A 26,150-nucleotide genomic window follows, 5' to 3' on the forward strand; every position below is an offset into this window, starting at 1 on the left:
AAGGGTTGCCATAGATGGCCTTTATTATGTTAAGGTACTTTTTTTCTATACTGATTTTGTTGAGTGTTTTGATCATAAATGCATGCCATATCTTGTTGAAGGCTTTTTCTGCATCTATTGATATGATATGAATCATAGGATATGATCATATGATTCCTATTTTTTAATTTCTTTATGTGGTGTATCACATTAATTGATTAGCATATGTTGAACCACCCCTGTGCCTCTGGGATGAAGCCCACTTGACTGTGGTATATAATCTTTTGAATATGTTGCTGTATTCGGTTTGCTAATATCTTATTTAGGATTTCTGCATCTGTGTTCGAGAGAGAAGATATTGTCCGTTTATGTGTTTGTGTGTGTGTGTGTGTGTGTGTGTGTGTGTGTACGTGTGTGTGTGTGTGTGTGTGTGTGTGTGTTATCTTTACCAGGTTTTTGTATCAGAGTGATACTGGCCTCAATACATGTCTTGGGAAGTATCGTCTCCTCTTCAATTTTTTGGAAGATTTTGAGGAGAATAGGTATTAAATCTTCTTTGAATGTTTGGTAGAAGTCACCGGGGAAGCCATCTGGTCCTGGACTCTACCTTTTGGTAGCTTTTTGATGATTGTTTTAATTTCCATACTGCTGATCAGTCTGTTCAGATTTTCCATTTCTTCTTGTTTTCGTCTCAGAAGGTTATAATTTTCTAAGAACTGGTTCACTTCTTCTAGGTTATTAAAATGGTGTTATATACTGTTTCATAGTATTCTTGTATGAGCCTTTGTATTTCTGCGATGTCAGTCGTAATATCCCCTCTTTCACCCCTGATTTTGTTTATTTGTGTCCTTTCACTTTTTTCTTTAGTGAGTCTACCAGAGATTTTCAATTTTATTAACCTTCTCAAAGAACCAACTCTTGGTTGCATTTATATTTTCTATCGTTTTTTTTGTTTTCAATTTCATTTATTTCTGCTCTAATTTAGATGATTTCTTTCTTCCTGTTGACTTTAGGCTTCATTTGTTCTTCTTTTTCTAGTTTTGAAGATGAAGCGTTAGGTTGTTTATTTGGGCTTCTTCTTGTTTTTGAAGGTAGGCCTGTAATGATATGAACTTTCCTCTTATGACCGCTTTTGGCATGTCCCACAAGTTTTGATATGTTGTACTATCATTATCATTTGTTTTCCATGTATCTCTTGATCTCTCTTTTTATTTCTTCTCTGACCCAGTTATTGCATGTTGTTTAATCTCCATGTATTTGTGGATCTTCCTGCTTTCTTTCTGCAGTTGATCTCTAGTTTCAAAGCATTATGATCAGAGAATATGGTTGGTATGATTTCAACCCTCTTCTATTTGTTGAGGCTATCTCTGTGTCCCAGGATGTGGTCGATTCTTGAGAATGTTCCATGTGCAGTAGAGTAGAATGTATAAGCAGCTGCTTTGGGATGGGAGGCTCTGTAAATGTCGATTATGCCCAGGTGGTCTAATGTGTCAGTTAAGGATGTTATTTTCTTATTGATTTTCTGTTTGGATGATCTGTCTATATCTGATAGTGGGGGTATTTAGGTCCTTTACTTATTAGCATAATTTTAAATTTGAAAAGTTTGCTACATAGGAGTCACTAAAATGGTAAAATCAATTATATTTGCATGTACCACAGTAAAAACATGGAAAAGGGATTTTAAAAAATTCAAAACTAAAATAATATGTACCTAGTAAAAAATAAACAAAAGATTCACAAGCAAAAGCCCTGGGGCAAGAACATTACTGAGAAAATTATAAAAAAGCCTGGGAGCCTTTACCATATTCTTTAATGGAAAGATTATAAATCTTTATAGTCTAAATTGAAAACAACACAGTCCATCAAACTGCCACGCATATGATTTTTGTCCTTGTCTCATATTTTCTTCAGAAGGAATTGGACCAATGCCATGAAAATGGGAACTTCCAGACCACTGAGGTCAGTATAGAGAAGCAAATGTTACCTTGGGGATGAGGTAGTTTCTGAAGTTCACATCGCAGGTCACTGCGTGAGGCAGATTGATGGGGAGGAGGTCGATGTATCGCTGGATCTCGTGAACCACAGCATCCGTGTAGGGCATGTGGCTCCTGTCCTGCATGCAGGGGCTCCGGTGTCTGCCAATCACGCGGTCAATCTCTTCCTGGACTTTAGCTGAGAAGGCACAAGTAACAGTGACGGAAAAATGGAAAAACACACTCCACATTTACATACCAATTCAGGGATGCATGGAGCACTATGAACGTATCCCAACATCGTTATAAACATCAAGTATATGCCCAGAAATACACCTAGACACAGGGAGATAATCGCCACAATAGGTAAAGATAACTGCTACAAGTTATGCTTAAGATACATCAACACGCACCTGAATATCAGCATACATGATAATACAAAGAGAACTGATGGAATGTTTCAAAAAATAAACAGAACTTCGTTGTCAAGAAATTACAGGCCTTCACAAAAGAGTTAAATGTTAATTTTATATCGACATAATATGTTTGTTGAAAAATTAAATTATAATATATGTGTATTGTGTACTTGTGTACTGTGTGTATGCAATTTGCAATGGTACTCTCTTTATCTTCCAACTTTCCAATGTTACTACTTTGAAACTTCTAGTAGATTCTTTGGCATTTTATGATCTATTGCTAAACAATGACTCTGTTTCTAATTCTTAGTTACCTAATTGTAGACAATATCTGATTTACTGGTATGGTAGGTGAGAATTTATTTCCCCATATCTTCCTTACACAGAATATACTCAGACAAACAATTCCCATAATGCCCTTTTCCCCAATATAGTTGGGTCCCGACTTCTGGCTCTTAGAATATTCATGTTAACGTCATTCTGACTGCGTAAACAATGCTCCCTGGTAGGACAATGATGATCACGTTTCATTTTTGTTTTTTCTTGGGCTGAACCATGTCTCTTTCATTCAATTCATAATTCGCTACAGTTTCATTTAGAAATGTTTCCAAATACTGAAGTAGACATTTGAACCTCCTAAGAATAACTTCCCTATAGTTAGGAGACCTCTGGTAACCAATCACTACTCCTTCATTCCCGGCGCCTCCCCTCACACCTGCCTTATCCACCTGGGGCTGAAACGAAAGGCGAAGTAGGCATCTAGTCAGTCACCTGGTAGTGGATATTTCCTAGTCCTGGTATCTAGCAACCACCCCTACACTTTCATTCTCCAGAAAGCTCCCAGATTCCTCGAGCCCATGACTTGTTCTGACATGACTTCAGACATTTGGATGAGAAAGGGAAAAGAGGGGGTACAATTTTTGTCAACAAACACTCTTTTCATTGACACACAATGGGAATGCCGCTCTTGAGAAGTCTGATGGCGTTCTGAATTCTAACCCTTGTACATGGCATGACATAGCTCTCCTAAAGTCTTTGCGATTTTCTTTTTAATCCTGGTGTTCTGAAATCCCATGACCTTGTGTCTGAGGGTGGATGTTTTTATTTCATTCATCTCATATAAACGTCAAGAGAATTTCCTATCTACCTGGCAAAAGGCAGAGTCTTTCCTCCAGAGCTGTTAACTCTCTGGAGTTTCCTGTATCTGGCTGCTGCTGAGTTTCAGGAAGCCGGACAGAGAAAGGAGCTAAGAGATTCTGAATTCGAAAAATAGATGCCTACTTCACCTTTCGTTTCAGCCCTACAGCTCGCTCGTTCCCTGTCACTGCCTAGTGTCCCTGAGGGTGGGGCCTCTTAGGTTCAAATTCTCTAGAGAGTAAACCTCTCTCTTCCTGTGGGGGAAAAAAGTTAGCTGATAAAAAGGAGTTGTCAAAGGGATCTGAGCAGGGAGAGCTCCCGTTTTTCAGCCTGTTTCTCTGTTTACCTTCTTTGTATTTGATATTTCTAAACTCAAAAACTTATAGGGATGTATGAGCACAAAGAACTTTTCCTCAACATGTAACTTCCTCTTCTGACACTGAGTTTACAATTTCTTCCTCTCTGCTGAGTTCATCCCTCCCCCCAATCATCTCTGTTTGTTTCAGAAATTTTTGAAGATTTGTCCGCTGTGCCCTGACCTCCTCCTATCCGGCTTTAAAAGGGGAATTCTTATGTGTAAGACATTAGTGGGATGCTGACATACATGATGTATAATTCCAAGCTCCGATGAACAACTGTAACTCTCTAAAGGGAAATTTCTGACATTAAGCACTTTATAAAAGATAAAATTATTGACGCCTTTCCCGGAAATTCTCATTGTGACAAACAACAACTTTGGGTAAACAGACACCTGAAACAACAAAATTCCTTTATGCAACACCTTAAGCCCGAATATCTAGAATTTGGTTGTGAATTTAGTTTTTGTAACATTTCGTAGACTTGGAAATTATCTCAAGCAGCCTCGCTAACTCTAGGGTTTCCACTTATGCTTCAATAGGGGAGTTTCCGTTAGAACCCTGCATGTTCAGAATGAGGAGATATGTCTGGAAAATGCAACTGCTGTTCAAAGTGAGTCGCATTTTGTAATAAAAGCAATATCCAGTCCCAGGCCAGTACATGCCAGCTGTGCCTGACACAGATATCCTCCCGCAAAACAGAGACACTGTTCTCCTTTTTTCCTTTTGCTACTTCCCACGGTCTCTTCACTCCTCTCAGGTATCAGCCTGTATTACCTAAAGATGTCCCATTATTAACCCTTCTTTACATTTGGAAAATTAAGCAGGTCAAACAAAAATTTCGATAATGAAGCTTCACTAAGAGAAACAAGATGGAATTCACTAGCAGTGTCTCCTCAGCATCTTTTCTGAAATTCAGCCCGCCCGCCCTGTTAAGCATACCTGTGACCTCTGGGTGCTTCAGCAGCAGGAGGACAGCATGTCTCAAGGTGCTGCTTGTGGTCTCTATCCCAGCTACAATGATATCATATACGGTAACTGCCAAGTTTTCGAAAGCAAAGTCCAAATGTGGATTGTCCTTTTCCTAGGAAAAATTTGATGAAATTATTTGACAAATTAATTTGCCAGAATTACAGTTAGTACAAAATAACTCATTATTATAAGGGTAAGTCAACACCCAACCTGTAAGGTACAATTTTAGAAAAAAGTACTATGTACTATGGTAAGAAACTATAAGTTAGTTGACTGAAACATCATTTCCTATTGCCTTATCCCTCACCTGCTTGAAATTACATTCATCCGCCTCTTTGCATGAGGTAGCCATGCAGTAGTGTTTTTGCCAGTGAGATATAAGCAGAAACCTATTGGAGCCACTTCCTCTCTTTCTTCCTCTTTACTTAAAAGAAAGATGTGAAGGAGAAGGTAGAGTGGACACCATTCTGGGTCAAGAGATTTAATCATGAAGTATGAGGCCCATATACTAAGTATGCATGAAACAAAAAAGGAAAGTATTTGACTCTCTGAATCTTCAAGGCCTCTGTACTCTCCCTAAACTGACACATCACAAGGCTCCTTTTACATGAGCTAAATAAACCCACTATTTGTTAAAGCCATTTTTAATAGGTTTTCTTTTATTTGTAGACATATACAATCTTAATTAGTGGGAATAGGTAAATTTGGGCCTTATCGTGAAAGATATTATAATTGTCCTCTTTTCCTATTAATAATTGTTCTTAATCTCTTAATGTGCCTAATTTATAAATTACAATTTATCATAAGTATGAAGGTATAGGAAAAACGGTATATATAAGGTTCAGTACTATCTGTAGTTTCAGACATCCACTGGGGGCCTTGGAACATATTCTCTATGGATAAGAATAGACTACACACCAGGCAGCTGCTGATCACAGCGCATGGCCCACCCAGGCAGGGAGAAAAGTTCAAAGCCCTGGCTATCTGGGAATCTTCGGAAGCCTCAGACAGAGGGCACTCTGTAGCTCTCACTGGCAGGGAAGGAAGTAGCAGCCTTGCCCAACTGCTGAGCATCACCTCCAGTATACATGTAAAAAAAAACATGCTGTATACTTTATCTATCTATCTATCTATCTATCTATCTATCTATCTATCTATCTATCTATCTATCATGGTGACATTGGTTAACAAAATCCAGTAAGATTTTGGTGTACAATTCAACAGTACGTACACTTTAAACATACACAATTTTTACATGTCAATTATTTTTCAACCATGTGGGCAAAGAGGAATCTTTGTGCATTTCTGGTGGGAATGTAAATGTTGCAGTCACTCTGGAAAAGTCTGGCTGTTCCTCAAATAGTAGACATAAAATTACCATATGTCTCATCAAGTTCCCTCGTAGGAATATACCCATCAAAAAAGAAACATGTCCATAAAGAAACTTGTACACAATGTTTATAGCAGCACTATTTATAACTGCCAAAGGTAGACACGACACAAATGTCTCAATGAATAATGGATAATCAAATCATGGAACATACATAAAGCGGAATATTATTCAGCCATAAATCATAACAAAACATTGATATATAGTACAACTTAGATGAGCCTCCAAAATATCATGCTATGTGAAAGAAGCCAGAAACAGAAAGTCATAATGCTATGGCTCCTTTATCTGATACTTCCATAATAGGCAAATACATAGAGACATAGAGCTTTTTACACGTTACCACACGACGGGGTAGGAAGAATGAGCAGTGAGCATTTAATGGATGTGGTATGTGTTAGCACAGTGACAGAAAAGTTTTGAAGTTAGAGAGAGCGAGTGGTTGCACAGTTGTGTGAATGCACTAAATTCCACTAAATTATATACTTTAAAGTGATAAATGTATGGTATATTAATTTCATCTCAATTTTTAAATTGGCATTACTCCATGAATTGATCCAGACATCTAATGCAATCCTCACTGTCTGCTTTGCAGAAACTGACCAGTTTATCCTTAAAATCATATGGAAATTCAAGGTTCCTAAAATAGCCAATACAATCTTGAAAATCAAAAACAGTCTTGGAGGACTCACGCCGCTTGACTTCAAAACTTACAAAATGCTGGTAATTAAGACGGCCAGATGGTGTGCTACCGGCATAAGGACCGACATATACGTTACTGACAAAGAATTGAGATCAAAGAAATACGCCCTCACACTTGCAGTCAAGTGATTTTCGACGAGGGTGTCAAGGTAATTCACGTGGGAAAAAGTAGTCTTTTCAACAAATGGTGCAGGAGTCGTGCTTACAGACACCAACTTCCAACTCCATACCTTCGCCAATTGATTTTATTTTACACTCAGTTAAGGGTTCTCCCCCACCCTCCGGCCTTATTGAAATATAATGGACAATTAGTTGCTTGTATTTACATTGTACAATTTAATGAGGTTTTTCCTCAATTATAGTTGGCATACAAAAATATACCAGTTTCAGTTGTACGGCCTAGTGATCAGAGATCTATATAACTCACAAAGTGATCACCCCACTAAATCTAGTTCCCCTTTTCCTCCTTACATATTTATTACAACATTATTAACTATTTTCCTTTTGCTACAATTTATATCTCCATGTCTATTTTGGGACTATTCATTTGAACCTCTTAATCCCTTTGTCCTTTTTCATTGTCCCTCCAACCTCCCTTCCCATCTAGTAGCCCTCAAAATAATCTCAGTATCTATGAGTTTATTTCCATTGCTGTTTATTTTGTTCTTTAGATTCCACATGTATGTGAAGTCATGCGATATTTGTCTTTCTCTATCTGACTTATTTCATTGAGCACCATACCCTCTAGGTCTATCAAGGCAATAACTTTCCATCCCCTTTCTATTAGTCTCGGTGTGTCCATCAATCCCAAGTGAGTCTCTCGTAGGCAGCATATGTAGGGGGCTTTTTTCCTTATCCATTCCGCCCAATCTGTCTTTTTTGGGGAGCAGTTAATTCCTTTCCATCGAGGTACTTGTTGACAGGATTGTAGTTGTTACCATTCTTTATTCATGTTTTTGATACATTTTTTCTTCTTAATCTCCATGTATTTGTGATTCTTTCTGATTTCTTTTTACAGTTGATCTCCAGCTTCAAAGCATTATGATCAGAGAATATGGTTGGTATGATTTCAACCCTCTTCTATTTGTTGAGGCTATCTCTGTGTCCCAGTATGTGGTCGATTCTTGAGAATGTTCCATGTGCACCAGAGAAGAATGTATAAGCAGCTGTTTGGGGAGGAAAGGCTCTGTAAATGTCAGTTATGCCCAGTTGGTCTAATGTGTCATTTAAGGATGTTATTTCCTTATTGATCTTCTGTTTGGATGATCTGTCCATATCCGACAGTGGGGTATTTAGGTCCCCTACTACGATAGTGTTTTGGTCTGTTTCTCTCTTCACTTCTGTCAGTTAATAATTAATTGCTTTATATATTTTGGGGCTCCCTGATGGAGAACATAGATATGAATAACTGTTATGTCTTCTTGGTGCATGATTCCCTTTATCATTATGAAGTGTCCCTCAGTATCTTTCTTTACCTTTTATATTTTGAAGTGTATTTCGTCTGATATTAGTACCGCTACTCCCACTTTTCTCTCAATGCCATTTGCTTGAAATATCCTTTTCCACCCTTTCGCTTTGACCCTATATTTGCCTTTGGAACTGAGCTGTCTCCTGGAGGCAGCATATGGTTGGGTTTTGTTTTTTGATCCAATCTGCAACTCTGTGCCTTTTTATTGGTGAGTTCACTCCATTTACATTTAGGGTAATTATTGAAATATGAAGTCTTCTTATAGCCATTTTATCTTCTGCTTTCTGGTAGCTCGGTGTTTCCATTGCTTCCTTGTCCTTGTGTTTCTGTTTTCTTTATGCTCAATTGGGTTTTGTGGTCTCTCCCTCTGGCTCTTTTTGTTTTATGGTAATATACTTCAGGTCTGAATCTTTGGCATATGGTTACCATTACAAATATGTACAGGATAGTTATATATATACAGTCATCCATTTTCTTCTGCACATGCCTCATCTCCAGTACCCTTTGCGAATTCGGATCTTTGAATCCTCCCCTTTTTGTCATTGTTGTCTCACTTTATCCCTATGTATGCTGAACGTTCATTACTATCTTGCTATAGCAATTCTCTTCATATTGTTTAAGCTTATAATGCCATGTTCTTAGTAAGAGTTGCACTCCTGTGCTTCTGTCTGCCTACTAGCTGCCTTGCTCCTAGTTATGTATTTTGTTGACATTTTGTTTTACGTGAGCTAATCTCTTTCCGTATTTCCTGTAGTGCAGGCCTCTTAGTGGAGAACTCCCTCAATTTTTGTATGTCTGGACAGGTCTTTATTTCTCCTTCATATCTAAATGAGAGCTTAGCTGGATACATTATTCTAGGCTGATAGTTCCTTTTGTTTAATAGTTTGAATATTTGATACCACTCCTTTCTGGTTTGTAAGGTTTGTGCTTAGAAGTTCGACGATAATCTAATGGGTTTTCTCTGTAGGTTACCGTCTTCTTTTCCCTGGCGACCCTGAAAATTCTTTCTTTGTCATTGATTTTTGATAATTTTAGTACAATATGTCTTGGAGAAGGCCTTTTTTGAATTGAGATAATTGGGTGTTCTGTTGACTTCTTGAATTCCAAGCTCCAGTTCATTCCTTAGATTTGGGAAATTCTCATCAACTATTTGTCTGAACATGATTTCTAATCCCTGCTCCTTTTCCTCCCCTTCGAAAATGCTCATTATTTTTACATTTCCTCTCCTGATGGTCTCAGCTAGTTCTTGTATTTCTCTTTCATTATTTTTCATTCTTTGGTTTCTCTCTTCTTCCTTCTGATTTATTTCTAGGTTTCTGTCTTCGATAGCACTGATCCTTTCCTCCATTTGGTGGTCTCTATTTCTCAAGCTTGCTATTTCATTTTTCATCTCTTGCAGTGTGTTCTTTATCTCCAGAAGATCTATCCTGTTCTTTTCAAGGGTTTCAATCTTCTTGATCTGCTTATCTAGTTGTTTTTTTCAATTCCTGAAATTGTTGATATGCCTTGTTCTGGAACTCACTGAGTTTTTTCAGAAGTCCCATCCTGAAATTTCTGTCATTTAAATTACATATTTTTATGTCTTTAAGCTTTTTTTGTGGAGATTTTTCTCTTTCTTTCTGAGGTTCTTTGTTACCTTGGATGTTTATGGTGATTAATGGACTATTTCTCTACCTGGGCATTAATGGAAGTGTATTCTGCTTTTTTCCCAGAAAGATTTATTATATAAAAGTCTCTCTTTAGCCCGTTGCAAAGAAAACATTCTTCTTTTGGTTTACAGTAGGTGGTGTCTAAGCCTCTTTGATCCCGGCTTTGTATAAAGTCTTAATAACGCCTTTTTTTTTCCTTATAGATATTCAATCATGCTTGCTACCCTCGCTCTCAATCCCTATCAGTGTTAGTGACAGATTCAGTAGCGTTCGTTCAGATTCCCCTTGGACTCTGTGGTGTCCGAACTTGGAAGGTATGTGGGTAGGGGCCCCCTTGGTCAGGGGATGGGGTCTGCAGCACAGCCTTGCCTTTTGCAACCACAGCCGATAATAAGCAACTGGTGTTTCTCTGACATCCTCACATCTCTGCAATCCCCACTTCTCTGCTTTTTGCCCTGATGCCTGGACACTGCCAATGGCCTCGTGGTGCTCACGGCTCTCCCAGGCAGGGCTCTTCAGGGAACGAGCCACACCTTCTCCCCTTCTCCTCCTCCTGCAGGGAGCTCCAGCTGCAAGAGGAAGCTTCTTAGCTACTCCCAGTATACTGGCCATCTTCCGGAGTTCTGATCTGTAGTAGCTCTTATTCGGAAGTCCCATGCTCACATGTGCTGGTATGCAGTTTGGATGTTTTTTGTTGAGGTTTAGATGTTCAGTTATTGTTGTTTCAAGGGGCGAGATCTGGGGACATCTCTCACTCCAAATGTATCTGATGTCACGCCCACATTTTTTTCTTCTTAAAGAATTCCCTCCAACATTTCCTGTGTTGGACAAGCTTGGTGTTGATAAATTCCTTTAGCTCATTTTTGTCTGGGAAGCTCTTTACCTGTCTTTCAATTGTAAATGATAGCTTTGCTGGTTAAAGTTTTCTTGGTTGTAGATCCTGGGTTTTCATCACATTGACCTTTTGTGCCAAGCCCTTCTGTCCTGAATTGTTTCTTTTGAGAAATCAGCTGCCAATCTTATGGGTGTTCCCCTGTAGGTAACTAACTGATTTTCTCTTACTGCTTTTAAGATTCTCTCTTGGTATTTAACCTTTGGCATTTTAATTCCGATGTGTCTTGGTGTGGCACTCTGAGTTCACATTTTTTGGGACACTCTGAGCTTCCTGGGATTGTATGTTTATTTCCTTCATCTGGTTACAAATGTTTTCCTTCATTATTTCTTCAAATAGCTCTTCAACTTCTTGTTTTTCTTCAAGTAACACTATGACACAAATATTTTTACATTTAAGTGTGTCCCAGAGGCTCCTTAAATGATTATTATAGCCTTGGCTTCTTTTTGCTTCTCATTCTGATTGAGTGTCCTTGGCTTTCCCATCTTCTATGTCACTGCTTCGGTCCTCTTATTAATCCACTGTGTTTGCTCCACCTAATATACTCTTCATCTCAGAACATGTGTTCTTCATTTCTGACTGGTTCCCTTTTATATTTTCCATTTCCACTTTCATATTTTTTATCTTTTTTTAAAGTTCTCTCGCTGAATTCATCTACACTTCCCCTAAGTTCATGGAGCATCTTATAACCAGTGTTTGGAACTCAGCATCTCTTAGATTGTTTGACTCCATTATTCCCGGATTTCTGTTCTGTGACCTCATATGGATTCTGCTTCTTCGTCTTCCCATTTTGGCTGCATTTCTGTGTCTGTTTCTATGTACTAAGAAAGCTCCTAAGTGTCCCGGTCTTATTAGCATGGCTTTGTGTAGTAAGTGTCCAGTGGCACAGTCCTGAGAAGGGTTCCGCTGCAGGCCAATTAGCCTCAACCCGTGCCCCTATGGGGCCACCTCTTAAGATTCAGCAAGCAATCCACAGATGCTGTGCTTATAGTCGCCTCAAAAAACCATGCTGCCACCCAGGTGAGTGAAGACTCTGCTCAGCAAGTAGTCCAAGATTCCCTGAGGACACAACTGGCTGTGAGTTGAGTGAAACCACGTGTTGTAGGTGGTGGAGTTTCAGGTAATCCTCTGGGCAAAGCAATCTCTGTAAATCTGGTTTGATGACCTCTCAACTATGGTGGTGCTGAGTTCTCAGACTTGGAAGGAGTGAGTGCTAAACAGAGGAATAATGGAAACTACTAGCACTTCTGTCTGGGAGAGATCCTGGCCTCTGGCCCTCAACCCAACAACTCAGTATCCCCGTTCAAGCCCCTGGTGCCCCCTGTGGAACCGACCTGGTGCTCGTGCTGAGAGAGAGCATGTCCATCACCATAAAAGTCCGCTCGTGAACACAGCCCCTTTAAGAGGTGTCTGTAGCTGCTGGCTGCCGCTGCTGTAGCCTCTGTGCCACTCAGCCACTTGGGGCCAGCAGCCACATGACTTCGACCCCTCCTACCTTCTATGCTTGCAGGTTGATTATTTGTCTCCCTAGTTGTAGTGCTTCTGTTTTTACGATCCCAGGCGATTTTCCTTGCTACTTGATACTTGCTCCATGTTTCTGTCACAACTTTTATTGAGTCACAAGAGAAATAAAAAGCCTCTATCAAATATACCATTTTTTCCCAGCAAAGCTTCTATCGTTTATTGACCTGTTCTTTCCTACAACAACCCATGCACCTCTACAAACCTCATTCACCTATCTGAAAATTCCACCCCTGTCCATCACTGCAAATATGCTAAGGTTCATTTCCAGAAACTGGACATGCAGGAAGCCCAGCTAGGTTAAGCCATTCTTTGCCATTCTCCTACACATTGTGTGCAATGGCCATGTCCTTCCTTACATTGCAGCATTCTATTTTGCATTTTCTAACTCTTTGTAATTATTTCCATTTCAACTACAGTGTCATTCTCTCTCTCCTCAGGTAGATTATTAGTTACCTAAAGAACAAGATTAACGTATTCCATTTATTTAACAATTTTATTTTAAATTAACAATTTAATAGCTTCTATAACAGTGTAGATTCATGCACACAGCTGGTCTTTAAAATACTTGTCAGAATTTCTTGCCTTATCACAGAAATATAGCAGGTAAATGCAGAAATAGTCAATGAGCTACAAAATTCACAAGCGTCAAGTAACTGAGCTCTTGTTAACGTTTTACCTGCTCCATTTTGATGAGGAAACAATCGATAAAGTCCCGAGGATTGTTAATGTCCAAGGTTGCTTGATGTTCTCTCGTTTGCTCCATAATATAAGTTTTAAAATAAACATTATTTTCCCAGATTTTCCTATGCTTTCCCAGAAAATAATAAAGAAGAATAGGGAATGCATTGCAGAGCTAGAAGAGAAAATGATATTGTATTAGGTAAAAAAAAAAATACTTAATGAAGACACATACCATATGCCAAACCCTGATGAGAAACTTTACTGTAAATGTTAATCAATATTAATAAATAATAGTCTCTGTCTTGAGTGGAATTTTCATTTTACAAGCACATACTTTCTACACTGAAAAGTATATTTGATGAAGAAAATTCTGACCAGGGGAGCCCAGATGATAATCATGTCCTATTCTCAGACATTATGTTTATAGTAGAAAACCAACTTTTTACTAATTCTTTCATTTTTACATCAGTTCTTTCCTATTATCTTGAAATATGGACTGGCACAGAATACTATATTCGCATTTTGTAGGAGACAGCAGAGGTGAAGGAATTTGGGCCACTTGATATAGAGCACGAAGGTAACCTTCCTTTTTCTAGTAATGTCTAGTAGCCTAGACATTGAATGAGTTTTGCAGAATTGGGTGGGTCCTGAAGACACCATGAAACATAACTCAACATTTTATATGTAAAGCAACTGGGCACCAGAGCAGGTAAGTGACTTCTCTAAGATCACATCATTACCTTTTAGGCAGAGTACAGAACATGTCAGCTCAACACAGCCAAAATCGTGATTTTTGTTTACGGTTTGTACACTGCAGTAACCGATCATTTTGTCATCCTCAGAATATTCACCTTGTCAGCTAGGATGCCACCTGAATCATCTAACACTCCTACCCTAGTTAGTGTTCCCTGGGAGCATCTGTGGTCCCACATAGTCTCCCTTCTTGAAGGAGATATTCTCTTCCTTCCTACATTCTTGTAGTACTGCCAACTAATGTGCCAAAGAAGTCTCTAAGTGTTGACTGGATGACAAGTTTTGTGAGTAATGAAGCCTTTCCAGAAGAATCCAGAAGTCCATTAGTGCTCTAGGCATACTTTTGTTAAGTTACTAAAGAACTTTACAGGAAATGGAGCTTTAGAATTTAGTGGAAAAACGACTGGACAAGGTCCATGAGATTGAATTCTTGGCATGTCTTTTCTAGCCTATCGTTAAGAAATCAGCCATCTTTCCCAGATGAGCACTTCGTGGTGCTCAGCTCTGGGAAGGAATGTGTCGCTCACACGTTCACTTCACAGCTCAGTGCACACAGTGCTTTAAATTTGATGAAGAAAAAGACATAAAGTATTTCTCAGGAAGAAATGATTTTGGCCTCACCTGTAACCATGGAGAGCCCAGAATATTTGTCATTTCATTCAGTCTTTCCATTAAGTTTAGAAAAGTCTGGTCTTTATAATCAAAACGTTTCTGGAAAATAATGGAGCAGATCACATTGCAGGGAGCACAACTCAGGATAAAGGCGGGATCACAGGGTGATGCTAAAGGATCAGAAACAATTTTAAAACACCATGAAAATGTATACATTTCTTTATGAAATAATAAGTAAAAGTAATTTTAGAAACTCTAAAGCAAATCTTTTCTAAAAATTCCCTCAACATCAAAGTATCCAACATACATAAAATCAACAAATCACTTATACCCTAACTGGAGCTGGTATTTGAACCACACTAGTTAAATAATGACTTTCTAAAAAATATATATTCAATTCATATCCAATACCATTATTTGTACTCTTTCCACCCAAGGTGTCTGTTAATTTGGAGGGGGAAAAAAAAAGAAAACATTTAAAGAGGACATTTTTTACAACCTTTCATAATGAAAGTTATCAGTGCTGAATATTATCGGTCTGCAAAGCCTGTAGAAAATTAAGTGCTAATATAGAGATGGGATAGTTAGGGACATCAAAATGTGTTCCGTATAATAAATACTTGGAAGAATCATGGGTAAAAGCAGCAGATGGGAAGTTAAAAACACAGAGATTTTGGGTGAATTCATATATTTAAAGGAATAAGTGTAAAAAGGCAGGAATTACCCATGTAGCATGACTAGTAAAACTAATACAAGTGAATAATTATTATGAGATCAATTTTTTTCTCTGAAGTAAAAATAAAATGAGAAAATTTATTTCAAACATCAATCCCAGGGTATTCACACAAAAGGTAAATTGGTAAATGCAATTCTTTTATTTTTTCATTTCAATGTTTTACAAAGTCTCCCTCCTTTGGAAGTAAATGTCCATCATTTCCAATCATCAGCAAAAAATAATTTATTTGGGAAAAGCTGCCCTATGTGGACTTCTGGTATATTGTTCTGTATAGCCATCAATAGAATAATATAATTTAATGAATACATTTTTTCCATCATTGAAATCAAGTGTATCATATTTTTTGTAAAGAAATTACAGTAAAGTTTTCTTTTTTGTAAAGAATCATAAATAAAAGTTTTGCCTTCAAATGATCAATGAATGATCATTATATGCAAAGAGATTCAAACTTCCCATCTGTAGATATAATTAGGATGACTTGAATTAAAAGTGTTGTGCAAAATGACACTGGGAAGATGGTAGAATAAGAAATCCCAGCCCCTTTATCCACCACAGAAACACTGATTTAGCAATGATTAGACTAAAATTCCTTTACGAGATTTCCAGATTCCAGTTAAAAAGTTGCAGTGGCACAGTAGAGCAAAGAACTGAGGATAGCCACATTAAAACTGGTAACAAGCAATTTCACTTTATCTCCTCAAATCTGCCATAACTCAATTGTGGAAGAGAATGCCTCCAGTTGTGAGAAGGAGGAAGCATGCCGCCAATGTACCAGCTTTTCTGTGGGCTGCCTGAAGGATTGGTGTCCGTCTTATATCACTTGAAGTACTGAAAAAACTGGCAGAGTCTAGATGTCTGAGACCAATGAGAATAAAAGAGAGGAGAGTAGTTTCTTGCTGAGGCCAGCACGACTTGGCACAATCTAGAGAACGTGCACAATTTGAGAAGGCTCTTTTTTTAAGGAGAAAGCAAAGAATTGGAGCGCACGCGTGGTGTTGTGGCTTTTTGGAGTGCTACCTAAGAGACTGGAATCTCTCTCACCTGACTCAGGGCCCAGAGGGGGAGCCTACTAACTTTGGAGAAAAAGGACAGTTGGGTAGCTTGCTTATGTTGAGCCAAAGAACTTTCAGTGTTACAAAGAGACAACAAAGGGAGCAAGAGATTACTAGCTCCTGAAAAAGAAGTTGGCAAGCTTCTCTAGTTGCCAAACTGTACACACAGGACCAGAGAAGTTGATAAAAAAAAGGGGGGGAGGGGAGAGTGGGGTGTTAGAGTCTTTAGCCCAGATGACTGGTGAGGGTTTTGCCCTGTACAAAGCCAGTCCATAAAGACTGGAAGAGGTGTGTATTTGTTCAAATTCATGGATCCCAAAACAAAGTTAGGGAACACACAAAGCACAAGGAAACATGATTCAAACAAAAGTACAAAACAAATATCCAGACAATGATCCTAAAGAAACCACTTGCCCAAAGATATAATTTAAAAGTGATAACGATGCTCCACAAGATCATGAAAATGATACATAAAGAAAATAAAAATGTCAACAAAGAAACAGAACATATAAAAAAAATAACCAGAGAGCTAAAATTTGAGGGACTGAAGAAGACAATAACAAACCTAAAAATTGCTAGATAGCTTCAATGGTAGACTTGAAGAAAAACAGAAGAAAAATCAGCAAACTCAAAGAAAGATCATTATATTATTTGATTAGAAGAACTAAAGGAAAAGAATGAAAAAAGTGAGATAATCCTAAGGGACTTATGGAACACCCATAAGTGGTACGACGTATGTATTATAGGGGAACAGAGAAAGGGGCAGAAAGCATACTTCAAGAAATGAAGGCAGAAAATTTCTCTTCTCTATAAGGAAAATTAACATCTAGCCTCAAGAAGGCCAAAGCACTCCAACCAAGATGAACAAAAGAAATTTACACTGAGCTACATTACAATTAAATTGTCAACAGGTGGGAGAGAAAAAATTGGCATACACGATAGATTCTTTGTTCATCCTTCTTGCGACCAAATAAAAGTTGCAACAAAAACATGGAGTAAACTGCAAGAAAAGTTGCCCAGGACTAGACGAGCAAGCCCTACCACTAGGGAGAGAAATAAGAAATCATCCTGCAACAAGAGGAAATAGGACGAGGCGAAGACACTAGGCTGCTGGGTGTCCGCCATAGCAGCAGCAGCTGGCAGCTGCAGACACCTCTTAAAGGGACCGTGTCCATGAGTGAACATTTGCGGGAATGGACCTGCTCGCTGTGACACCAGCACCAGGTCAGCTGTGCAGGGGGCACCAGCGACTTACAGGAGGAAATCAAGTTGTCAGATTGAGGGACAGAAGCTGGATCTCTCCTGGACAGAACTGCTGGCAGTATCCATTGTTCCTCTATTGAGCTCTCTCCTCTTCTCAATGTGTATGCAGCACCGCCATAGCTGAGACATCATCAAACTGGATAAGAGAGTGTGGTCATCCCAGAGGGTTCCCTGACACTCCAGGTCCCCCAAATTGTGGTCCTACCCAAGCCACAGCCAGGTGTATCCTTGGTGAGTCTGGTGCTCCTTGCTGAGTAGAGCCAAGGCTCACAATAGTGGCTGCTGGCCTCGGATTAGGCGTGATTTCTTGAGGCAACTATAAGCACAATGTCTGTAGATTGCTTGCTAAATCTTAACAGGTCGCTCCATAGGAGTACAGGCTGGGGCTAAACTTGGCCTACAGCTGAACCCCTCTTAAGTCTATGCCACTAGACACTTACTACACAAAACCATGCTAATACAACCGAGCCACTTAGGAGCTTTGCTTATTACATAGAAACGGACACAAAAAAGCAGCTAAAATGCAAGGACAAAGAAGTAGAAGCCTTATGAGGTTATAGATCAGAGATCCATGAGTAAAGGAGTCAAGCAATCTAAGAGATGCAGAGTTCCAAACACTGGTTATAAACATGCTCTATGAACTTAGGGGAAGTGTCGAGAACTTTAACAAACAGATAAAAAACATGAAAATGGAAATGGAAAATATAAAAGAGAACAAGTCAGAAATGAAGAACACATGATCTGAGATGAAGAGTATATTAGGTGGAATAAACAGAGTGAATACATAAGAGCATCAAACCACCAATATAGAATATGGGGAAGCCAAAGACACTCAATCAGAATGAGAAACAAAAAGAAGCCAAGACTGTAATAATAACTCAAGGAGCCTATGGGACATAATTCAATGTAAAAATATCTTTGTCTTTGTGTTACTTGAAGGTTAACAAGAAGTTGAAGAGCTATTTGAAGAAATAATGATGGAAAACATTTCTAACCTGATGAAGAAAATAAAAATACAATCCCAGGAAGCTGAGAAAGTCCCCCAAAATGTGAACCCAACAAGGGCCACACCAAGACGCACCAGAATTAAAATGCCAAAGGTTAAATACCAAGAGAGAATCTTAAAAGCGGTAAGAGAAAAGCAGTTCGTTACCTACAGGGGAACATCCATTCTTCTGATTTCTCAAAAGAAACAATACAGGACAGAAGAGCTAGGCACAAAATATTTGATGTGATGAAATCCTAGGATCCACAACCAACTATACTTTATCCAGCAAATCTATCATTTACAATTGAAGGACAGATAAGGAGCTCCCCAGACAAAAATGATCTAAAGGAATTTATCATCATTAAGACAGTATTACAGGAAATGTTGGAGGGTCTTCCTTAAGGAGAAAAAACATGTATAAAAAACACAAATAAAGAATGGTAATAATACATTCCTATCAACAAGTACCTCAAATAGAAAAGACTTTAGAGCTCCAACCAAAAGATAGAGTGACCAAATAAATAAGAAAACAAGACTCCTACATATGGTGCCTACGAGAGGCTCATGTCAGATTAAAACACACACACAGATTAAAAGAAAGGGGCTGGAAAAAGATATTGCCTTAATGGACCTAGAGGATATTGTGCTGAATGAAATGGGTTGGATAAATACAAATATCGCATGATTTTATGTACATGTGGAATCTAAAGAACAAAACAAACAACAACAACAACAACAACAAAGCAGTAATAAACTGGTGGATACAAAGAATATTTTAAGGGCAACTAGATGGGAAGTGGGCTGGGAGGACAGGAAAAAATGCAAAGGGATTAAGAGTTACAAATGGATAGTTGCAGAATAGACATGGAGATGTAGAATATAGCATGGGAAAGATGATGTTGTAATAAATACGTAAGGGGTAAGATGGGTATCAGATTTAGTCGGGTGATCACTTTGTGAGTTATGTGGATCTCTGGGGAAAAAAAAACTCATTGAATTATACAATGTAAATGTGAGCAACTTTCGTCTATTATATTTCAATAAAGCCAGAGGAAAAAATTATAAAAGGCAAAGGCAAAGAGAGAATTTGAAGAGCAGTGAGACAAGAGTGACTTGTCACATACAACAGAACCACCATAAGACTATGAACAGATTTCTCAGCAGAAACCTTGAAGGCCAGAAAGAAATGGGATCATATATTCAAAGTACAGAAAGACAAAAGCTGCCCACCAAGATCACTGTTTTCAGCAAAACAATCTTCAAAATACAGGACAAATATTGCCCAGATAAACAAAAGCTGAGGGAATTCATCACCACAAGACATTCTAAGATGATTCCTTAAAGATGAAACAATGGGACACTGAACAGCAACACAACACCATACCAAAGTATAAAGCTTGCCAAGATAGGTAATATAGAGACAAACACAGAATACTGTAATAAAATAAAGGTGGTAATAAACCATTATTAATTTTAGTATAGAAGTGAAAAGACAGAATTGACAAACCTTTACATAGACTAAGAAAAACAAGAAGACGCAAATAAAATCAGAAATCAAAGAGAAGACATTGTAATTGATACCACAGAAATAAAACAAACAAACAAAAACATTAGAAATACTATGAACAATTACACCGCAACAAATTTGATAACTTAAAAGAAATGTGAAAATTCCTAGAAACATACAATGTACAGGACTGAATCATCAAGAAATAGAAAATCTGAAAGATCAGGAGGAATGAGGTACTTGAGTCAGATATTCAAAAACCTCTCCCTCCCCAAAAAACAACAAAAAGCCCAGAAGCAATGGTTTCGCTGGTGAATTTGACCAAATATTTAAGGACTGGTAAATATTGCCAAACCTTCACAAACCTTTTCAAACATATACAAATGAGTAAGTACGATGTTCCACATTAACAGAATAAAAAAATAAAAATAATATAATCATTCTAATAGATGCAGAAAAAGAACCTGACAAAATTCAACATTCTTTCATGATAAATGCACTTCTATATTCCTTTACTCAACATAATAAGAGCCATATATGTCAAGCCCACAGCTAACATCATGCTCAAAGGAAGATTTTCCCCTAAGATCAGAAACAACAAGAAAGTGTCCACTCGCACACTCTTGTTCAACATAGTACTGGAGCCCTAACCAGAACAATCCATCTAGAAAGCCCTAAAGACTCCACTAAAAGCTGTTAGAACTAATCGATGAACTCACTAATGTTGAAGGATATCAAATCAACATGCAAAAAGCAATCGCGTTTGTATACACTAAAAAGGAACTCTCTGAAAAAGAAATAAAGAAAACAATTCCATTTTAAATAACAAAATAAATAGAATATTTAGGAGTAAATTCAACTAAGAAGGTGAAAAATCCGTACACTCATCTCTCAGAACGCACTGATGAAAGTAATCACAGAAAGAACAAATGAATGCAAAAATATCCCATGTTCACGGACGAAAAAAAGTAAGATTGTAAAATGTTATTATTACCCAAAGCCATCTGCTAATTCAGTGCAATCTATCTCAAAATTCTCATGGCATTTTTCATAAAAATATTAAAAATAATCCTAAAATTGATATGGAACCACAAAAGGCTCCAAATACCCAAAGCAATGCTAAGAAGAAAAAAGTCAAAAAATTAAACTTCCTCTTTTCAAATTACACTACAAAGCTAAGAAGTAAAAACAGTACCATACTTTCATTGAACAGACACAGACCAACTGAACGGAACCTAGGGCCCCAAATCAGCCTGCACATACACTATCTATAAATATTTGGTAAGGGAGACAATAATACTCAAAGAGAAAGGCCAGTCTCTTCAATTAATGGTGTTGGGAAAACTAGATATTCACATAGAAAAGAATGAAACAAAAGCACTACCTTATACCATTCATAAAACTTAAGTTGAAATGGATTAAAGACTGAAATCTAAAACCTAAAACCAAACAAGCCCAGAAGAAAACTTAGAGACATGGATCTTGGATATTTGTCTTGGCAAGCACTTATTGGATATGACACCAAAAGCACAAAAATAAGCAAAAAGTATTAAGAAATTTTAAAAAACGGAACTGCAGCAAACTAAAAAGCTTTTCTTCACAATAAAACAAACTATCAACAAAATGGAAAAGCAACCTATCAAATGGCAGGAAATACTTGCGAACCATCGATCTGAGAAGGGTTAATATCCAAACTATATACAGAACTCATGCAACTCAATGAAAAAAAATCCAATTAGACATGGACAGAGGCATTGAAGAGACATGTTCTCCAAGATGACATACAGATGGCCAACAGGTACATGAAAATGTGCTCAACACCAGTAATCATCAGGAAAATGCAAATCAAAACCATAATGAGATACCAACTCACATCTCTTGGAATGGCTATTAAAAGCCAAAGGAAAGCAAGTTTGGCTAGGATGAGGAGAAAAGGGAGTACTTGTGCACTGTTGGTGGGAATGTAAATTGGCACAAACACTATGGAAAACAGCATGGAGTTTCCTCAAAACATTAAAAAAAGAATTAACATAAGATCCAACAATCCTACATCTGGGTATATACATATCTAAAGGAAAAAACACAGGATATTGAAGAGATTTCTGTACTCCCATGTTTATTGCAGCATTATCCATTCACAGTAGCCAAAGGGTACAAAAAACTAAAAGTCCATCAATGATAAACGGGTAAAGAAAATTTGGTAATACATGCACTGAAACATTATGCAGCCATAAAAAACAAAAGAAAGAAATCTTGTCATAGGCTACAATATGGATGAACCTTGAGGACATTATGCTAGTGAAATAAGCCAATCATACAAGGAGAAATGTGGCATGATACCAGTTATATGAAGTATCCAAGGTAGTCAAACTCATAGAAACAGAAACTGGAATGGTAGATGCCAGGGCCTGGGAGAACAGGAAATAGAGAGTCACGGTTCAATGAGAACAGTCTCAGTTATGCAAGACGGAAAGGTTTAGAGACCTGCTGCACGGCGGCGTGATTATAGCCAACAATACTGGAATGTATGTGTAATCACTTGTTAAGAGGGTAGATCTTATGTTATGTGTTTGTTCACTATACATTTTATTTTTAAGTGTGGGGAAAAATGGTAGAGCATGGAATAAAAGGGAACGTGTAGTTAGAGGCTTCCATGCCAGGCTCCTTTAAATGTTCAGGGCTCTAAGTTTTAAGACAACTTTTATTTGAGCTAGATTGATTAATTTAGTTCGAGGATCATTTGAAAGGACTTGGGCATTTGTCTGTATGTGATTCACAGGTAAAACATGATTTTCAGTCTTTCCTTTCACTTAATATGGAAGAAAGAATTTAAAAACAGTAGAATTTGTAATGCAAGCTGAACATCAGTCACTTTGACAAGCACTTCAGAGGTCATTACATCAGGCAGTGGGAGGTAAATAATGACCATGTACTAGTTACCAAAATGTAATGAAGTTGGGGAAAAGTGTAGCAAACTGAAAACAGAGCAAATACCACTGAAGGAAGACAGGATAAGTTATTATTGATAATGGTTCAAATCTCGTTAAATGAAACATTCCTTACCTTGGTATTTCGGTATTTTGAAAAGTTATGATGTAGCATATCTTCAAAATACATAAATCAATATGGTGGGTATTTGGTAACAAAAAATAATAAATGCCCATATTTTTGAGATAGTGCTGACTATACATAGAAATCATAACTGATGAGACTAATCTGCCTAAGCAATTAAAACCATAGATGGCATTATGATTGGCATTATTACTGTATGCCTGGTCCCTGGAAGTAACTTTCACCTACATGTGTGGGCTGACTGTATAAATATAATCCAGTTAAGTAAAGGCACATGTCACTTGTTATATGCTCCATTAGAGTGTGATGAGCTCATTCTCACCATGTCCACTTGATAAATATCACCTGGTGAAATACTCTGGAATAAATAACCCACATTCATGCTATAGGATAAACATCACTCCTTAACGCTTTCAGAAAATGATTCAAAACTATTTTTCATGATTTCTGATTCGAAAACAATCAAACAAAGTTCAAGACAGAATAGGATTAAATGACATTTATACCCACACTGTGTGCCCACACAACCGTGGAGATACACACACTACTAGCATAGATGCACAAAACCTCCCTTGGCTCTGCTTCAAACCCTCCCTCCTCCACATGAGGGCTGACCACAACTTCCCGGACGAAACACTCGGGCCCCATGAACTGTTTTCAGGGATGTCATTAGAGAAGGGAACAGTCTGTTAAGGTCAGAAGCAGAGAGAATCACTCACCATTGGTTTTCCTCAGCTCCTCCACAAGGCAGAGGGCTTCCTCTTGCAGGCGGTCCTCAATGCTCCTCTTCCCCATCCCCAAAATCCGCAGGGTCATGAGGGAGAAGCGTCGGGTCTCCTTCCATCTGTTTCCATTGCTAAACAAGATTCCTACCAGGAGGGGAAACAGAAACTGAGAGAGAAATCCTAGGCCAGGAAAGAGAGCACACACTTGATTCATACACGGATGGGCCCAGCTCTTCTGAAGATCATTCAAATCCCTATTTCCATCCTTCCCACCTCTAGTACCAATGCTGCCCACACAGACACACACACCTACCATGCCCTTTACTAGTTTTATCAGATACTGGGGCACTGCCTCTTCCAGAAAACTCCTCTCCCCGATCAATCAGGGCTTCCTTCACTGCTTCATACCCATGCAGCACCACAATGGGCTTCATGCCAAAATACACCGTGAACACAGGGCCATAGACTTTTGAGAGCTGGGAAAGGAGATGCAAACATTAGCAAAAGAAGTTACAATTTGATAATATATCATGCCTGATTAACGATGTTATTATCCTATTTTTAAGTTTTCATTTTGTGCCCCACAGCTGAAAATATTTCAAAAGTGAATAATTAAATATGAGGATGGTGGTTAACGACTATCTCGTATGTGCCAGGCAATACTTGGCTAATTTGTACATGTGTTACAATGAATCCTCAAAGCAGCACCTTCAGCAGGTTCATTTGCCCCACTTACAAATAAGGATACTGATGTCAGTAAATTCTAATTTATCCCCAGCATCCCATAGCTACTACATAGAACACTAACATTTGAATTCCTTCTTATTTGACCTCTGATCCTTGAGCAATACATCAATACTCAAAGCCCACCTTTGGACCAATGCCCCGCTCACCACTTCACGGTCATATATAGAGCTCTTGCTTTAAGAATTCTGATTCAGTAGCCCTGTGATGAATACTAAAATTTTATATTTTTTAAATTAGCCCACGTGTTTCTAAGGCCTGGTCAAGTTTATGATCCACTGGTGTTATTACTGTAGAGCAGAGTGAGCACCACAGAGGCAGTGCCAGGATGTGCGGCATCTCATGGAAGAACAATTTCTTTCACCTGCAGCATTTATAGGGTACGGACAGCAGCTCTGTGCAGAATGCAGACAGATCTGTTATCATCAAGCTGGCCCAGACAGATTATTTTCTTCTTTCATTCACTTATGCTGGTCCTCATCCCAGAACTATTTCCTTGATATCAGGCATAATTGGCTTCTTCAGAAAAGTTCAATTTTCATGGCTATTCTGAACAAAACGCACTGTTTATATAGTAGATGACTTCTTGAATGAAGTCTCTAATCAAAGACACATCCTTTATCATGAGGAGCAGTTCTCCCATCTCTTGCCACTTTATTATTTTGATTCCACTATACAAAGACCTAAATGTATCTCTCTCACACAATGCATTACTTCACTCCACTATTCTTGACATGACAAATCAAAACAATGCTCCACGGGGAGTATTTTCTTCCCAATGATATATTTTAACAATTTCATTTTCTATGTTGTATTTTATGTAAATATATTTTGGTAAATATATTTTATTTAAAAGTAGATATTAATTTGCTTACCATTTGCAACCTGCTGGAGGAACATAAGACATACTTACATTGCTTAAGGATTTGCTTACGTTCTTCAGATCTAGCTGTAGAATATTTCCAATAATTGGCAGAGGCGTGGGGCCAGGCGGGAGGTTCCCTTTCCCCGTGCTCTGTTTCCACAGGGAGAGGAGAAGCAAACAGGAGAGAAAGAGCCCCAGGACCACAACCGGATCCATTACAGCTTTCTTCTTACTTAGGCACCTGGGAGTTTAAAATCCAAACTTTTATAACACTCTCTACTATTCACCCCGTGCCTCTTTGACTCCCAAGGAGATTAATCAGCTAGATGTACTTATTTTAATCTCTTTTCTGAAGGGACTTCAGCCCATTTGTCTCCTTCTTTGTAATGTTTCGCCCTAGAGATGCTGGTTTGACAAGTTTGAAGTGCAGCCCAGATATTGGGGTTTTATTTGTTTTTTTTTTTAACATCTCATTTGGTTGAAAATCAATAAAATAAATAAACGACTCAAAAAATTGCTCAATATTTTGGATTCTCAGATTCGTGACCAGTTCAGAATTTATAACCTGTGAGGCAATCCTTGTATATAAAAAATTGTTTATCCTTTAATGATTTATCGAATACTAGTTTACTTTCTCCTTGATTATAAAAGCCTATAGTTAGCTAAACATAAACTAGGGAACACAAATCATTAA

At 38.1% G+C, this 26,150-nt stretch overlaps 1 protein-coding gene across 1 annotated transcript; it reads right to left on the bottom strand.

Annotated features, from left to right (window-relative positions):
• Positions 1-1,856: 1,856 nt before the first annotated feature.
• On the bottom strand, positions 1,857-25,898 carry LOC120609279 (cytochrome P450 2C18-like). The gene is made up of 7 exons (XM_039871693.1): positions 25,505-25,898; positions 24,161-24,323; positions 23,842-23,991; positions 14,514-14,674; positions 13,135-13,311; positions 4,804-4,945; positions 1,857-2,151 (listed from the first exon to the last, which is right to left on the bottom strand). Exons 1-7 carry the CDS (start codon positions 25,670-25,672, stop codon positions 1,940-1,942), a joined length of 1,173 nt encoding a protein of 390 aa, XP_039727627.1. The 5' UTR covers positions 25,673-25,898; the 3' UTR covers positions 1,857-1,939.
• Between the last annotated feature and the right edge of the window lie 252 nt (positions 25,899-26,150).

This window comes from Pteropus medius, unplaced genomic scaffold (assembly GCF_902729225.1).
Source record: "Pteropus medius unplaced genomic scaffold, Ma_sr-lr_union100, whole genome shotgun sequence".
Lineage (NCBI taxonomy): Eukaryota > Metazoa > Chordata > Mammalia > Chiroptera > Pteropodidae > Pteropus > Pteropus medius.